The 18,226-nt window shown below is 44.1% G+C and overlaps 1 protein-coding gene across 1 annotated transcript in view; it reads left to right on the top strand.

Annotated features, from left to right (window-relative positions):
- The window catches only part of snx21 (sorting nexin family member 21), a 67,636-nt gene that overhangs the window by 37,047 nt on the left and 12,363 nt on the right, over positions 1-18,226 (top strand). The window contains exon 3 of the mRNA XM_068048112.1: positions 16,223-16,374. Within this exon, the coding sequence (XP_067904213.1) occupies positions 16,223-16,374 (152 nt within the window). The remainder of the gene's footprint in view (positions 1-16,222; positions 16,375-18,226) is intronic.

Below are 18,226 nucleotides of genomic sequence, written 5' to 3'. Positions count from 1 at the left end.
TCTGTAGCACATCCCAAAGCTCTTCAAAGTCGATTAATTGTTTTTGAAGTGTAGTCACTTTTGTTAATGTAGACAGATGCCAGATCTAGTTTGTCCACAGCAAGTTTCCCCTGACAGCAAATGAGATGAATAATCAGTCAGTCTATTTTCGGTGGTGTTGATCAAGGAAGGAATGTTCGCCAGGACATTGGGAGAATTTCTGTTCTTCATGGCACCAGAACCACAGGAACAGCCGTTTGGGACCCTAGTGTAACATCTCATCCAAAAGGTGGCATCTCCAACAATGCATCACTCCACAGAACTGCACTGAAATATGTGCTCATTTCCTGGAAGGAGGATGTGAGGACTTGAATGCACAACCTACCTAGGGATGAGTACTTTCAACTGAGCCAGCTCACAATAATAAATATATGCTGTTACAATAAGTACATTCTGTAGAGCTCCTTGGTGGCTCATGAGTTTATATCGAGGGAAGCTGAGTGATGCAGACCAGCTAATTCTCTGGGTTGAACTCTAGCCTGTGCTGTGTTACCTAATCTCAGCCAGGGCATGCAGTGGAGCACTTCATCGGCCTTAAATTGGGGAGTTTCTACTCCAGATTATGTATTAACAACCCTTGTTGTGGTATGTGAATGTGGACATCAATGAGGGCAGCACTGGACTAAGTTGTGATGGTCCCCTCCTGCACCACATCCCACAGTTCAACCACCTGTTGATATTTATTGTCAAAGCTTATGCATGAATGTTGGCAACTTGGGCAGGACATTTGAGTGCAATCTATGTCCCTGGAGCAGTACCCCAGCAAGAAAATAGTGAGGTCAGGAAGAGAGGGAAAAATAATCAGGAGTTTTCTTTAAAAATCTGCATTATTGTATAACTGAAGTTTTATAACCAACAATTTTGTTTGGTTATGCTTGAATCCTTTGTTCTGATTATGCTGAGAGTCATTTTATTTTATTTGTAGAGACCACCAATGGTTGCAGGTCAACTAGAATTTTCGGTATTGTGCTGTTTGCAAACTGGGTTGCAGCAGAAAGGGGAAGCAAGACTATATAAGCAGTGGATAAAAGATGAAGTGGTACAGGGTCTTGTGTTCTGCAGCCCATCATTGCTTTATAAGGTGGTGCTGATATATCCAGTTCCACCCAGTATGTGGCAAAGGGATGCACAGTTTCCTCAAAGGAAGTCTTTTGCAGTAAAGGAGGAAGTGAACTGATCTTCATGAGACTGAATAATGTGGCCTCTTCTTGGTTGTGTGTTGACAAGATTGCGATTCGGACATATGGGGAGAATTTGTAGCACAGTACATTCACATAAATGAAATATGCTCTGTAACAGAGCTCTTTATATGGATGTTTGTATTTACAGAACCAGTTTGTCGAGGAGAGGATGAAGGACTATGTCTCAATGTGAAATACTAATTTTTCTCTTTACCAACTAAGTTATCTGTGATGCTGCTCACAGAGAGCAAAACTATTTTTCTGTTTAATTCATTCGTGGGATGTGAGCGTCGCTGGCTAGGCCAGCATTTTTCCCATCCCTAATTGCCCTTGAGAAGGTGGTAGTGAGCTGCCTTCTTGAACCGCTGCAGTCCTTGGGGCGTAGGTACACCCACAGTGCTGTTAGGAAGGGAGTTCCAGGATTTTGACCCAGTGACAGTGAAGGATAGGCAACATAGTTCCAAGTCAGAATTGTGTGTGGGAACGTGCAGGTGGTGGTGTTCCCATGTATCTGCTGCCCTTGTCCTAGATGGTAGAGGTTGTGGGATTGGAATATGCTGTCTAAGGAGCCTTGGTGAGTTGCTGCAGTGCATCTTGTACGTGGTACACACTGCTGTCACTATGCGTCAGTGGTACAGAGAGTGAACATTGAAGGTGGTGGATGGGGTGCTGATCAAGCTGGCTGCTTTGTCCTGGATGGTGTCAAACTTCTTGAGTGTTGTTGGAGCTGCACCCATCTGGCAAGTGGAGAGTATTCCATCACACTCCTGACTTGTGCCTTGTAGATGGCGGACAAGCATTGGGGGGACAGGAGGTGAGTTACTCGCCACAGAATTCCCAGCCTCTGACCTACTCATGTGGCTACAGCATTTCTGTAGCTGGTCCAGTTCAGTTTCTTGTCAATAGTGACCCCCAGGATGTTGATAGTGGGGGCTTCAGTGATGGCAATACTATTGAACGTCATGGGAGATGGTTAGATTCTCTCTTGTTTGAGGTGGTCATTGCCAGGCACTTGTGTGGCATGAACGTTACTTGCCACTTATCAGCCCAAGCCTGGATGTTTTCCTGGTCTTGCTGCATCTGGACATCACAGAACTGTTACAGTGCAGAAGAAGGCCATTTAGCCCATCATGTCCGCACCGGCTCTCTGAAAAAGCAACTCCCTCAGTTCCATTCCACTGCCTTCTCCTTTTCATAGAATAGTCTTAATTCCCTTTTGAATGCTTCAATTGCAGCTGCCTCCACCACACTCGCAGGCAGTGCATTCCAGACCTTAACCACTCTGCGTGAAAAAGCTTTTCCTCCTGTCACTTTTGCTCCTCTTACCAAATACTTTAAATCTGTGCCCTCTCGTCCTTGATCCTTTCATGAGTTGGAACAGTTTCTCTTTGTCTACTCTGTCCAGACCCCTCATGATTTTGAATACCTCTATCAAATCTCCTATCAGCCTTCTCTTCTCCAAGGAAAACCATCCTAATGTCTCCAGTCTATCTTCAAGACTGAAGATCTTCATCCCTGGAACCATTCTCATGAAACTTTTCTATACTCTCTCCAATGCCCTCCCGTCTCTCCTAAAGTGCGGCACCCAAAACTGGACGCAGAGCTCCAGCTGAGGCTGAACTATTGTCTTGTACAAGTTCAACATAACTTACTTGCTCTTGTACTCTATGCCCCTATTAATAAAGCTCAGGACACTGTATGTTTTATTAACCGCTCTCTCAACCTGTCCTGCCACCTTCAATGACTTATGCACAAATTCCACCCAGGTCCCTCTGCTCCGGCACCCCCTTTAGAATTGTACTCTTTATTTTATATTGTCTCTCCATGTTCTTCCTACCAAAATGAATCACTTCACATTTCTCTGCATTAAATTTCATCTGCCACTTGCCTGCCCATTTCACCAACTTGTCTATGTCCTTTTGTAGTTCTACACTGTCCTGCTCACAGTTCACACTGCTTCCAAGTTTTGTATCAACGGCAAACTTTGAAATTGTGCACTGTACATCAAGGTCTAGGTCATTAATATATATCAGGAAAAGCAAGGGTCCCAACACTGACCCCTGGGAAACTCCACTACAAATCTTTCTCCAGCCCGAAAAACATCCATAAACCACTACTCTTTGTTTCCTACCACTACTCTTTGTTTCCTGTCATTCAGCCAGTTCCATATCCATGTTGCTACCGTCCCTTTTATTCCATGAGCTATAAGTTTGCTCACATGTCTGTTGTGTGGCACTGTATCAAACACCTTTTGAAAGTCCATGTACACCACATCAGCAGCATTGCTCTCATCAACCCTCTCTGTTACCTCCTCAAAAACTCGAGCAAGTTGGTTAAACATGATTTTCCCTTAAGAAATCCATGCTGGCTTTCCTTACTTAATCCACATTTGTCCAAGTGACTATTAATTTTGTCCCAAATTATTTTTTCTAGAAGTGTCCCTGCCACTGAAGTTAAACTGACTGGCCTGTAGTTGCTGGGCTTATCTTTACACCCTTTTTTGAACAAGGGTGTAACGTTTGCAGTTTTGCAGTCCTCTGGCACCACCCCCAACTCCAAGGAAGACTGGAAAGTTATGGCCAGTGCCTCTGCGATTTCCACCCTCACTTCCATCAGTATCCTTGGAAGCATCTCATCTGGTCCTGGTGCTTTAGAGTCATAGAATTATACAGCACAGAAACTGGCCCGTCGGCCCATCATGTCCGTGCTGGCCATCAAGCACCTATCTATTCTAATCCCATTTTCCAGCACTTGGCCCACAGCCTTGTATGCTATGGCATTTCAAGTGCTCATCTAAATACTTCTTAAATGTTGTGAGGGTTCCTGCCTCTACCACCCCTTCAGGCAGTGTGTTCCAGATTCCAACCACCCTCTAGGTGAAAACTGTTTTCCTCAAATCCCCTCTAAACCTCCTGCCCTTAAACCTTAAATCTATGCCCCCTTGTTATTGACCCCTCCGCTAAGGGAAACAGTTTCTTCCTATCAATGCCCCTCATAATTTTGTATACCTCAATCAGGTCCCCCATCAGCCTTCTCTGCTCTAAGGAAAACAACCCCAGCCTATCCAGTCTCTCTTCATAGCTGAAATGCTCCAGCCCAGGCAACATCCTGGCGAATCTCCTCGGCACCTGCTCCAATGCAGTCAGATCCTTCCTATAGTGTGGTGACCAGAACTGTAAACCGTACTCCAGCTGTGGCCTAACTAGCATTTTATACAGCTCCATGCTAACCTCCCTGCTCTTATAATCTTTGCCTTGGCTAATAAAGGCAAGTATCCCATATGCCTTCCTAACCACCTTATCTATCTGTGCTGCTGCCTTCAATGATCTATGGACAAGTACACCAAGGTCCCTCTGACCCTCTGTACTTCCTAGGGTCCTACCGTCCATCATAAAGGCCTGCTTAGGTCGGGAAAAAGAACCCGATTCACAGCCGCCCCGAGCCCAACCCCACTTGACCCGACCCGAGTCTGACCCGACCATTCCTTCACTTACCTTACAACTGGGAAGTTCCACGAAGCTGCAGCGCGTGCGTGATGATGTCATAGTGACGTCACTCACTCACTGCGCATACTCAGTTTCATCCCGGACTCCCAGCTCAGGTAAGTTTTTATTTATTTTTAATACTTAGCGTGTATGTCCGGCCTGACCCGACCCGACCCGAGCCGAGCCCGAAAGCCGGAACCGGAGTAGGGGCCCGACGCAACCCGAACCTGACACATGTTGGGTCCCGTCGGGTTCGGGTCGGGTCGTAGGCCTTTAATCCATTGTATATTCCCTTGCCTTGTCAGTTTTCCCAAAATGCATCACCTCGCACTTCTCAGGATTAAATTCCATTTGCCACTATTCCGCCCATCTTACCAGCCCTGTCCTGTAATCTAAGGCTTTCCTCCTAACTATTTACGACGCCACCAATTTTCCTGTCATCTGCGAACTTACTGATCATACCTCCTATATTCACATCTAAATCATTAAAGTACACTACAAACAGCAAGGGCCCCATCTCTGATCCCTGCGGTACACCACTGGTCACAGGCTTCCACTTGCAAAAACAACCCTCGACCATCACCCTCTGCCTCCAGCCACTAAGCCAATTTTGGATCCAATTTGCCAAATTGCCCCGGATGCCATGGGCTCTTACCTTCTTAACCAATCTCCCATGTGAGACCTTATCAAAAGCCTTACTGAAGTCCATGTAGACTACATCAACTGCTTTACCCTCATCTACACATTTAGTCACCTCCTCGAAAAATTCAGTCAAATTTGTTAGACATGATCTTCCCCTGACAAAGCCATGCTGACTATCCCTGATTAATCCCTGCCTCTCCAAGTGGAGATTAATCCTGTCGCTCAGAATTTTTTCCAATAGTTTCCCTACCTCTGATGTTAGACTCACTGGCCTGTAATTAGCTGGTTTATACCTGCTACCCTTCTTGAATAATGGTACCACATTCGCTGTCCTCCAATCCTCTGATACCTCTCCTGTGGCCAGAGAGGATTTGAAAATTTGTGTCACAGCCCCTGCTATCTCTTCCCTTGCCTCACAAACAACCTGGGATATATCTAATCTGGGCCTGGGGATTTATCCACTTTTAAGCCTTCAAAAACAGCTAATACTTCCTTTCAATGCTAATTTGTTCAAGTATATCACAGTCCCCCTCCTGATCGCTACACGTACATCGTCCTTCTCCGTAGTGAGCATAGATGAAAATTAATTATTTAAAACCTCACCTATGTCCTCCAGCTCCACACACATTGCCACTTTGGTCCCTAATGGGCCCTCCTCTTTCCCTGGTTATCCTCTTGCCCTTAATATACTTATAAAACACCTTGGGATTTTCTTTTATCTTGCCTACCAGTGTTTTTTTATGTCCTCTCTTTTCTCTCTTAGGTATGTTTTTTAAGTACCCCCCTACACTTTCTATACTCTCAGGCCTCCGCTGTTTTCAGCGCTCTGAATCTGCCATTAGCCTCCTTTTTTTTCCTTATCCAATCCTCTATATCCCTTGACATCCAGGGTTCCCTGGACGTGTTGGCCCTGACCTCTCACTATTTCCTTTTTGAATGACTCCCACTTTATCCACTTGAAGTACAGACAGCCTATCTAATACATCCTCTTTATCAATTTTAATTCCTTCTAGTGTCTGTATTACCTCCTCTTTCACCATAGCCTGGATTGCATCTTCTTCCTTAGTAAAGACAGATGCAAAGTATTCATTTAATACCTCAACTATGCCCTCTGCCTCCATGTGTAAATCCCCTTTCTGGTCCCTAATTGACCCCACTCCTTTTACCGCCCTTTTACTATTTCTATCTCTATAGAAAACTTTGGGATTTCCTTTAATGTTAACTGCCAGTCTCTCTTCGTGCTCTCCCTTTGCTTCTCTTATTTCCCTTTTCACTTCCTCTCTGGACCTTCTATATTCAGCCTGGTTCTCAATAGTATTTTCATACTTTTTTTTCTATATCTTAATCTCTACCTGTGTTGTCATCCAGGGAGCTCTGGATTTGTTTGCCCTACCTTTCCCCTTTGAGGGAAGATACCTTGACTGTCCCCAAACTATCTCTTCTTTGAAGGTAGCCCATTGTTCAGCTACCAGTTTTCCTGCCAACCTTTGAGTCCAATTTATTCGCCCAAGCTCCATTCTTACCCCATTGAAGTTGGCTTCCCCCAGTTAATTAATCTTACTCTGGATTGTTCTTTGTCCTTTTCGATAGTCAGCCTAAACCTTATGATACAATGATAACTGTCCTACTGACGCTTAATCCATTTGGCCCACTTCATTCCCAAGAACCAGGTCTAGCAATGCCTCTCTTCTGGTTGGACTAGAAACATACTGCTGTAGAAAATTTTCCTGAACACACTCTAGGAACTCTGGCCCCTCACTGCCCTTTACACGACTACTATCCCAGTCTATGTTTGGATAATTAAAGTCCCCCATTATAACTACCCTAGAATTTTTGCAGCTCTGTAATTTCCTTGCAAATTTGTTCCTCCATGTCCTTCCCACTAGCTGGTGGCCTTGAGACAACACCAAGCAATGTAACTGCACCTTTTTTGTTTTTTAGCTCTACCCAAATTGATTCTGTCCTCGACGCCTCCAGGACATCCTTTTCCTCCAGCACTGCAATGCTCTCCTTAATCAATACCGCCACCCCTCTCCCTTTTTTTCCCTTTCCTATCTTTCCTGAACAGCTTGTATCCAGGGATATTTAACATACGGTCCTGCCCTTCTTTGAGCCAGGTCTCCGTTATAGCCACAACATCATATTTCCATATGGCAATCTGTGCCTGTACCTCACCAGTCTTGTTAACCACACTCCGTGCATTCACATACATGTACCTTAACCTTGATTTAGACTTTATTACTTTCTCCCTTACTCTGACCCCAGCTAATAACTTACTATTCCCTACTCTAGTGCTATCAATCTCCTACAGTATTCTGTGCACCTTGGTATTCCTCTCTGATATTTGCTCCTGGTTCCCACACCCCTGATAAGTTACCAGTTTTACTTCCCTCCGATCTGAGCTCTCTCTCAGGTTCCGATTCCCTTCCCCATCTAGTTTAAACCTTCCCCAGCTGCCCTAGCAAATTGCGCTGCGAGGATATTAGTCACAGTCCTGCTAAGGTGCAACCCATCCATCTTATACAAGTGCCACCTGCCCCAGAACTGTTCCCAATGCCTCAGAAATCTGATGCCCTCCCTCCTACACCAGTTCTCCAGCCATGTGTTCAATCGCTCAATTTTCCTATTCTTATGCCCACTTTCACGTGGGACTAGGTGCCAACGTGGACCACGACTTCTGGCTGTTCACCCTCCCCCAGAAGAATGTCCTGTAGCCATTAAGTGACATCCTTGACCCTGGCACCAGGAAGGTAAAACACCATCCTGGACTCCCATAAACGGCCACAGAAACGCCTGCCTGTTTCCCTAACTAACGAATCCCCGATTACTACTGCTGTTCTGCTCTTCCTCCCCCTCCTCCTGTGCAGCTGAGCCACTTGTGGTGCCACAAACTTGGCTCTGACTGCACTTCTCTGAGGCGGGGTAGTGGTAATGTTACTGGACTAGTAATCCAGAGCCCAGGCTAATGCTATTGGGACATGGGTTTGAATCCCACCACGGCAGATGGTGAAATTTGAATTCAATTAATAAATCTGGAATTAAAAAGCTAGTCTAATGGTGACCATGAAACCATTGTCAATTGTTGTAGAAACCCCATCTCGTTCACTAATGTCCTTTAGAGAAGGAAATCTGCTGTCCATACCTGGTCTGGCCTACATGTGACTCCAGATCCACAGCAATGCGGTTGACTCTTAAAATGCCCTTTGAAATGGCTAGCAAGCGACTCAGTTCAAGGCCAATTAGCGATGGGCAATAAATGCTGGCCTAGCCAACAACGTCCACATCCAACAAATGAATAAAAAAAAATCATCACCATCACCGGTATCCAAAATGGAAAACCGATTAGCAAGAAAAATCATCTTGGGGGGGCTCCTGCCCAATCTTCCTGGTTCTCTTGGACTGTCTGATGGTCACCCATTCCCTATCTGCCTGCATGCTCCGAACCTGTGGTGTGACCACCTACCTAAACATGCTATCCACGTAGTTCTCTGCCTCGTGGATGCACCACAGTGACTCCAGCCGCTCGAGTTTTGAAATCCGGAGCTCAAGCTTCTGCAGCTAGTGACACTTGCTGCAGATGTGTTTGTCTAGGACACATGGCGCGTCCATGACTTCCTACATGCCACAGGCTGTACTTTCCACTCGGCCGTGCTGCCATGCCATAGCTTAACTTTACAGACTATTTATTATAATTAGAATGGCTTACCAGTTATGCACGAACCAGATCCTTCCACTGCGCCGAAGCAAGAACTACTTACTGGAGCGCGAGAAAAGTAGCAAAAAGTAGCCCCTCCTCCCCCCTTCACTGAAGCCACTCACCAAACCCATATCTCCACACTCAGCTTGCAGTCTGCTCTCTGTTTAAATATGCACCCAGACCTCTGCATTTATACTTTTTGAAGCTGCAGCTGCAGAAACCAGATTGAACTGGTCAGCTACTTAACCAGTCAGCTACTCTGCAGTAAAACCTGTTAATCCCTGCCAAAGACTGGCAAAAATTTAGTTTGCTTTCTTAACCCTACTCTACTTTCATAACCCTACTTTATCTGGAGGGTAAATTCCAATTATATGGTAACTGCAGACCAGATTTTTACAAAGATAATGACACTTAAAATCCCCACTCACCGAACTCATATCTCCACACTCTGCTTGCAATCTGCACTCTGTTTGCAGGCTGCACCCAGACCTCTGTATTAATACTTTTTGAAGCTGCAACTGCAGCAGCCAAATTGGATTGGTCAGTTACTTAACTAATCAGCTACTCTGCAGTAGAGCCTGTTAATCCTGGCCAAATACTGCTTTGGTATCTGAGGAGTCACAAATGGTGCTGAACATTGTGCACTCATCAGTGAACGTCCCCACCCCTGACCTTATGATGGAGGCAAGGTCATTGATGAAGCAGCTAAAGATGGTTGGGCCTAGGACACTACTCTCAGGAACTCCAGCAGTGATGCCCTGGAGCGGAGATTATTGACCTCCAACAACCAAAACCATCTTTCTTTGTGCTAGGTATAACTCTAACCAGCGGAGAGTTTTCCCACTGATTCCCATTGACTCCACTTTATCTAGGGCTCCTTGATGCCATACTCGGTCAAATGCTACCTTAATGTCAAGGGCAGCCAATCCCACCTCACCGCTGGAGTTCAGCTCTTTTGTTCATGTTTAGACCAAGGCTGTCATAAGGTCAGGAACTGAGTGTCCTTGGCAGAACCCGAAATGAGCAGGTTATTACTGAGCAAGTGCCGCTTGATAGCACCGTCAGCGACCCCTTCCACCACTTTGCTGATGATCGGGAGGAGACTGATAGGGCGGTAATTGTCTGTGTCAGATTTGTCCTGCTCTTTGTTCATAGGAAGCACCTGGGCAATTTTCCACATTGCTGGGCAGATGCCTGTATTGTAGCTGTATTGGAACAGCTTGGCCAGGGGCGCGGCAAGTTGTGGAGCACAAGTCTTCAGTACTATTGCCGGAATGTTGTCAGGGCCCGTAGCCTTTGCAGTATCCAATGCCTTCAGCCATTTCTTGATATCAGGGAGAATGAATCGAATTGGCTGAAGACTGGTATCTTTGATGCTGGGGACCACAGGAAAAGGTTGAGATGGATCATCATCTCAGCACTTCTGGCTGAAGATGGATGCAAATGCTTCAGCCTTATCTTTTGTACTGATGTGCTGGGCTCTCCCATCATTGAGGATTGGGATATTTGTGGAGTCTCCTCCTCCTTTTAGTTGTTTAATTGACCCCCGCCATTCCCCACTGGATGTGGCGGGACTGTAGAGCTTAGATTTGATCCGTTGGTTGTGGGATCGCTTAGCTCTGGCTATTGCATGCTGCTTCTGCTGTTTGGCATGCAAGTAGTCCTGGGTTGTAGCTTCACCAGGCTGATACCTCATTTTGAGGTATGCCTGGTGCTGCTCCTGGCATGCCGTCCTGCACTCTTCATTGAACTAGGATTGGTCCCCTGGCTTGAAGGTAATAGTAGAGTGGGGGTTTATGCTGGGCCATGAGGTTACAGATTGTGGTTGATTACAAATCTGTTGCTGCTGATGGCCCACAGTGCCCCATAGATGCCCAGTTTTGAGTTGCTAGATCTGTTTGAAATCTATCCCACTTAGCACGGTGGTAGTACCACACAATACGATGGTGGGTACCCTCAATGTGATGACGGTACTTTGTCTCCACAAGGATTGTGCGGTGGTCACTCCTACAAATACTGTCATGGACAGATGCATCGACGACAGGTAGATTGGTGAGGACGAGGTCAAGTAGGTTCTTTCCTCTTATTGGTTCCCTCACCACCTGCTGCAGACCCAGTCTAGCAGCTATATCCTTTAGGATTCGGCCAGCTTGGTCAGTAGTGGTGCTACCGAGCCACTCTTGGTGTTGGACATTGAAGTCTCGCACCCAGAGTTCAATTTTTGCCCTTGCTACCTCAGTGCTTCTTCCAATTGGTGTTGAACAGCCGAGGTGGGGGGGACGGTAGGTGGTAATCAGCAGGTTTTCTTGCTCACGTTTGACCAGATGACATGAGACTTCATGGGGTCTGGAGTCAATGTTAAGGACTCCCAGAGCAACTCCCTCCCAAATGTATACCACTGTGCCACCACCTGTGGTGGGTCTGTCCTGCCGGAAGGACAGGACATACCCAGGTATGGTGATGGTGGCGCATGGGACATTGTCTGCAAAGTATGATTCCATGAGTATGATGATGTCAGGCTGTTGCTTGCATAGTCTGTGGGACAGCTCTCCCAATTTTGGCACAAGCCCCCGATGTTTGTAAGATGGACTTTGCAGGGTCGACGGGGCTGGGTTTGCCGTTGTCATTTCCGGTGCCTAGGTCGACGCCTGGTGGTCCGTCTGGTTTCATTCCTTTTCTTACACTTTGTAGCGGTTTGATACAACTGAGTGGCTTGCTAGGCCATTTCAGAGGGAAACACAATTTACAGGGGGGTTCTCATCTATTTGTGATTGCTGTGTACAAATTGGTTTCTGCATTTATCTATGTAACAGTGACTCCTTGACGGAGCTTTTGGTCATCTGGCCTAATATCTCCTTGAAAAGCACCTTGAGACATTTTATCACATTAACAGCACTATATAAATGCAAGTTGTTATTGACTAGACTTAAAAAGTAAGCAATTGATTTTAAAGTGCCTTTAGACATGACAAAGCACGATATAAATAAGTGACTACTTAAATAAAATCATACACGCAATCTGCATCTGAATCAAATTCAGTAAGCTCATATGAAGTTTGTCTTTTGCATGAAAGGAATTTAAAAAAAAAAAGCAGAGACCTGGATTTTAGCTTGGAAATGAGTTGTATGTGGGGTGGTGATGGGTTGGTGGCAAGTGGCTGTTGTGAGGTCGGGAAACGTGGAAGAGCAGATTTCCTGAGAGTCCTGCAGAATTTAACTGCAGGGCTTCTTGAAGTGGAGTTCACGCCGACGGGCGGAAACATTGACAGACTGGAGGCCTTTGAGGCAGCGCAGGACAGAAGCTTATGAAAGTGGATAGGTGGGGGAATGAGAGGGATCATGGAGGGGTGGGGTAGAGTCAGATGGTGGTTTGGGATAGTCTTGATCACTGAGGGGTCCGGATCATGGCGGGGGGGGGGTGCGGTGGTGGGGGGGTGGTTTGGCTGCTGGTCTGGGGGGAGGGGGGTCTCAATTGTGTGGTGGTTGGAGTGGGGGGGCATGGTTTGTGCATTTGGGGTTTGCTGGGTTGCTTGTTCAGCCTGGAGGAAACACTCCTGCTCCTTCTGGCTCACAAATAGTGCTGTAAGGCAATTACCTCATGGATTCAGCTCCTCTTATCTCCGTTAAGCTGCTGGGTTTCCCGGGGCCTGGGAAACTTGGCTGCATGAGATTAAAAATAGACTGACTGTTAAAATGAAAGCACATAGCCTCATTATAATATTTGAATTGCCAACCCGCTTCCTGCGAGTGGAATGGTCACCCATCCCTCGACCTGTCTCCTTATAAACCAGAAGTGGGTTAGTTTGGTTCCTGTTCCAGATTTTTTGCATTTTAATCTCTGACACAACCCTAATTCACCAGTGTCTGGGAGTTAAGAGTCTGTGAGAGATTGATCTGCAGAGTTGTGTGTTTGTGTCTGTGTCTCTGGTGTAGATTTGACTTAGTTTTTAAGCTGCTCGACTGTGTGAACACCTCTCTTAAAGGGAACTACAAGAAAGATGACTAAAATATTAACAGGAACCAAGACAACTGTAGAAAAATTCTCCTGATGGTTCCCTAGGTGAACTTAGAGGCAGTGTTACCTGTGGCTGAGAGCAGGAGTGCAGGGTGATTGGTTGATAGGCAAGTCCTGAGTATAGGTGTGTGTGGCTGAGTAATGTTGGATTTGAGAGGGGGCGGGGTGGGGGGAGGCACTGATCTGTGATGCTTTTTGGTGCAATCTGACAATAAGTGAGTAACTGGGGAAGGAGGAAGAAGGAATCAGGGAGGTGGCAAGGAGTTGGGGTCATGGAGAGGTAGTGTTGTGGCTGAAAAAGGCATAGGAAAGAATTAATGCTTCTGGAGAAGAATTTGGGCCTGTGGGCAAGGATTGGAAAGTGAGATAAATGGAAAATCAGGATGCTAAGCCTTGCAGAGAAGACAATTTTCAAGCATTTAGGAGACTGTAGAAATAAGGCTATGAGTAAGAATAAGCAATTTATTTATAACCTTTCCAAAGAAACAGGAAGCAGGATTTTATTCTGACCTCTAATGGCCTGGAGCATGAAATTTAACTTAATTGACCTCAGGAATTTATAAGCAACTATAATTTTCTAGATTCCCACAAGGGATATTCGGCCACTAACCTTGAAAGGGACAGCATTTCTTGTTTTTGTTTCAGATTTCCAGCATCCGCAGTATTTTGTTTTTACTTGAAAGGGACAGACCATTTTAGCAGCAAACATCGCATCTGTTCCCCAGATTGCAGACTACTCATCAGCAATGCCATGGGAGGTCCACCAGTAGTTTATTAAAAGGGAAAACATTTGTTCTACAGATCAGCAGAAATTTATTGATTGACTGGAAACCTGCCAGTGGCTGGTCATGTTAGTCTCAGAGCCTGAGGAAAATGCTGTCAGTTGGCATTTGTACTTTGTGAGTGCAGATCAACATCCTTCCCAGTCCTGCACATAGACCAAAGTACAATGTATTATAGGACTCAAAAGGCATGATACGTTTGATGCGAAGGTTATTGCCAGTAAATTCTGTGCTTATCTCCTCACTCTAGCTGTAACCATTTTGTGTCTCGATTTTTAATAATCTAAACTGAGAGCATTTTATTCTGTTGTGTGAAAGAATATTCCCTTTTCATTTTTAAACAATGTAGTTGCTTTTGTAGTGTAAATATTTCTTTTTATTCTCAATCAATTCTTGTTTTTTTTCACATTTGATTCCCATCTCCATACAGGACGAAAATTTTAAAACAAATAAAGTCCCAGCATGATGGTTTCAGATTGTTAACAAAACAGGAATTGACTCAGAGCTCTGAATAATATTAAAACCATGATTAGTCAAAGATGTAACTGAGGTATCGTGGTTCCCACAAAAGCTCTAACTCCAGCTGTATTATATATCCCAATAAATGCACTTTTCCCCTCTCCTCTTAGCCTCAAGACTTTAAATCGATCAAACTTATACACATATCTGTTAAAGTATGTTATATTTAGAATCTGGTATATTTAGCTAAGTGACTGGAAACTATTGGTCAATCATTGCTAGTCCACATTTTGCCATTGTACATACTGGGGTGAAAATTAAGTATTCGTTAAAAGATTTGCATTTTGATCTATTTTCACAACCTTAGGGCATCCCAGAAGTGCTTCACAGCCAATGAAGTACTTTTGAAGCAAAAGCATAATACTGCAGATGCTGGAAACCTGAACAGAGTTAATGTTTCAGGATATTAACCTTTCATCTGATCTGGAAAATGCTACAGATTTTACAACTTTTAAGCAAGTACAAAGCCAGGGAAAAGGAGGTAATGGATGGGGGTGGGGCGGTGAAGGCGTGAAGAAGGATGAAGGTCGATGATAGAGTGGAGGGCAGGAGTGATTTAAATGGCAAAAGGGATGCTGGTGCTTCATACTTAGTTCATTACCAGCTAACAGTCTTACCATGGTTCCCTCTCTCCCAAGAAGGCTCACTGAACAACACTTGAGTGATATTAGGTGCCAAATGCTTAGTGTATTTGTATGACTTTCCTTTGTCCATTGTTTTAAAGATAGTGTTTTAAATGAGGTAACAAATCCAATAAAGTGGTGAACACATAAATGTTACACAAACATGTTAACTGTTCACCTGCCAACATTACCAATAGTAATTCTTATACTTAACTGCACTGTGTGTTGCTGTGCAAAAAGTCCAAGAGAGCACCAGATTGAATCGCTGTTCTGTTTTGAGTTACCTGACCTCAGTCATGATGGTTGGAGGGGATTGACAATTGACTTCAGCAATCCTGGGCTAGGGCTAGGGATAGGTACATTGCCTGGGGTTCAGCCCCTGATCACTAGCAAACAGCCTCTGCTGGCAGTACTTGGGCACAGACATCCAGTGAGGATATTCAGACACTCTGTTAGGTTCACATCTGAAAAGTGGTCATTTGGTGAAGGTCATCCTTTTAAGAAGCGGGGGAGGGTGCTGGAAATTCAAAAGATCTGGCGTTTCCTGTTTTGCGAAGGAACATGGGTAGGTCCTGCCTCCCTTACGCAGGATAAACCAAGGCGCTCTCATCTTGTGAGAGAGGCCAAAGTGGGACAGGGGCCTGGTAATAGGAAATGGTTGGGACACATTTAACAGCTGGGAATATTCTGAATGCTTAAAAGAATTACAAATCATTGTTTTCATACTTCATTATTAAACATTTTATAGCATAAAACAGGAACATTCTCATTATGATGTGGGAGCACTGAGTGTCAATCTTTGAATATTCCATCATTTAATTAAACAAAACTTTAGTTGGCTTAAAATAAGCAATAAAGCTCTCTTAAATGTTTGTGTTCAGGTTATATTTGTTCTCGAGTACAGAATTCTTGAACTTTGGCTCCTCACTTCCTGAATCATCATCTGATCGCTCTCCAGGGTTTGTACCTCAGAGGTTCAAGAAGGCAGAACTGGCAACCTGCATTCAGGTTAATATAGTTCTTTAATTAACTACTAGGAGGCACTCAAGTGTGCAGTTTCCCCCCCATCCATGTGTTTCTGAGGAAATAAATTCTTCTATTGAGGCCATAATACAGATAGGTACAGACCACAGCCATGTTGCATACCTATGCCCAGAGCTATAACCAGCTATAACTACATCTTCATTGTAATGACTTTGTGGAAACTGCGATAACACCATTTACCTTATGTGTTTTACAGAGAGCCTCCTGGGTGAGCTGAAACACTGCAACATGCTCACTAAACAGCTCCAGGAAAGTTGGAAGAAATCCAGAGGAAACCTCATCATAGAAAAGCTGATTTTTGAGGTCACGAGTGCCAATGTGGTCCAGGACTCGTCCTCCAAATATGTGGTGAGTGTTTATAGTTGTGGAGGTTTGTCTTTGTTGAACAAACCTGCCTTATTGTTTTTAGCAGGTCAGGCAGCATCTGTGGAGAGAAACAGAGTTAATGTTTCAGGTCAATGACTGCATATCAAATGAAAGGTCACACACCTGAAATATTAATGCTTGATCTGCTGAGTATTTTCAGCATTTTCTGTTTTTGTTTCAGATTTCCAGCATCCACAGTATTTTGCATTTGTGTCTTATTGTTTTCTTGGTGTGAGGCATTTGTGTGTCGAAACATCACACCCATTTGTTTTATTCTTGTAGTTGAGGTGCATACTATTGATGCCTTTAAGAGAAAACCAGAAAACATGAGGGAGAAAGGAATAGAAGGATTTGTTAATGGGGTGAGATGAAGTAAGTTGCAGTAGTCTTGTGTAAAGTGTTAACACTGGCATAGACTTGTGCTGAATGGCCTGCTCCTGCTGTGTAAAAAAAAACTTTGTAGTTTTATTTCCAAAAAAACAGAATCCTACACTTACTTGTGATCTGTCGTTCTCTAAGAAGTTTCCTGTGCCAAAGTTTATGTCATGTTCTTTAGAAACCTGGGCAACAGCATTAATTGTTGGTTGGGTCACAAATGACACATTACGTAATGCGGCATCAATTCACCCTCCCCTTTCAAAATACGAACGTGCTTCCTGCAATTTCTGACAGTGTTAGATTTGTTCATTAAGGCAGAAAAGAAAAATCACAGGAAGTGGCTGTACAACGTTACTTTAATTGATGTACTGTCACTCTACAGTACTGAGTCAGGAGTGCCTTAGTTTAGGAAGGCTGTCAGTAGTACCAGTCATTAGACTTAGATTCTAGATTTAGTAAATCCAACTTTAGCAGGATGTGACAGAGGTTGTTTGCAGTAAACTGGACAAATTTATTAATGGATAAAAATGACAGACACTCTTTGAACACTTCTCACGGATCATCTAACGTGATACAGAAACAGTTTATACCCCGAAGGGGCAAGAGCTGCACTTGTCAAAAAACCCATGGATGACTAAAGAGGAAAGAGACAACACAAACTAAAAGAAAAAGAATACAAAACTGCACAAAACAGCACAAGCCCTAGTGAAAGGAGGTGTACAAAGAACACAAAGGGTGACAAAACAAACAGTAGGAGCTACAAAAAGAGAGCATGGAAAGAAACTTTTTTTTTGCAATTCTATTAGAAAAAGCGGATGATCAAGAGCAATAAGCTGTCATTAAAAACCGACGCTGGTGATATTGTAAATTAAAGGAAGGAAAGGGCAGACAGATTTGTTCATTTAAAAGCAAAATACTGAGGATGCTGGAAATCTGAAATAAAAACAAAGTGCTGGAAATATTCCTCAGTTCTGGTAGCATCTGTGGAGAGAAAAACAGTTAACATTTCAAGTCTGTAACCTTTCATCAGAACTAGCAAAGGTTAGAAATGTAATAGATTTTAAGCAAGTGTAATGGGGGGCGGGGGGGAAGAGAACAAAAGTGAAGGTGTGTGATAGGGCAGAGGGCAGGAGAGATTAAATGACAAAGATGTCATGGGACAAAGGCAAAGGGAGTGCTAATGGTATGGTGAAAGACAAAGCATTAGTCTAGAGAGAATGTTAATGACAGAATGATGAACGGCTCTGTCCAAAAGCACAAACGTGAAAAACCAAGTTTAAGGCACTATGTGGTTAAAAAAATAATAAAATAATAATAAAAATGTTTGTTGATTACATTACATCAGTATTTATAATAGCGGAAGAAATAGTATGCCAGATATCCCAATAAAACTATCGAGGAAAGGGACTCAACATAATTCACTAAGCAAAATAACAGTAATGAAGAAAATAATAGC

This window comes from Heterodontus francisci, chromosome 16, assembly GCF_036365525.1.
Source record: "Heterodontus francisci isolate sHetFra1 chromosome 16, sHetFra1.hap1, whole genome shotgun sequence".
NCBI lineage: Eukaryota > Metazoa > Chordata > Chondrichthyes > Heterodontiformes > Heterodontidae > Heterodontus > Heterodontus francisci.
The sequence above is the reverse complement of the archived record's forward strand: the minus strand, read 5'-3'. Positions and strand labels throughout refer to the sequence as shown.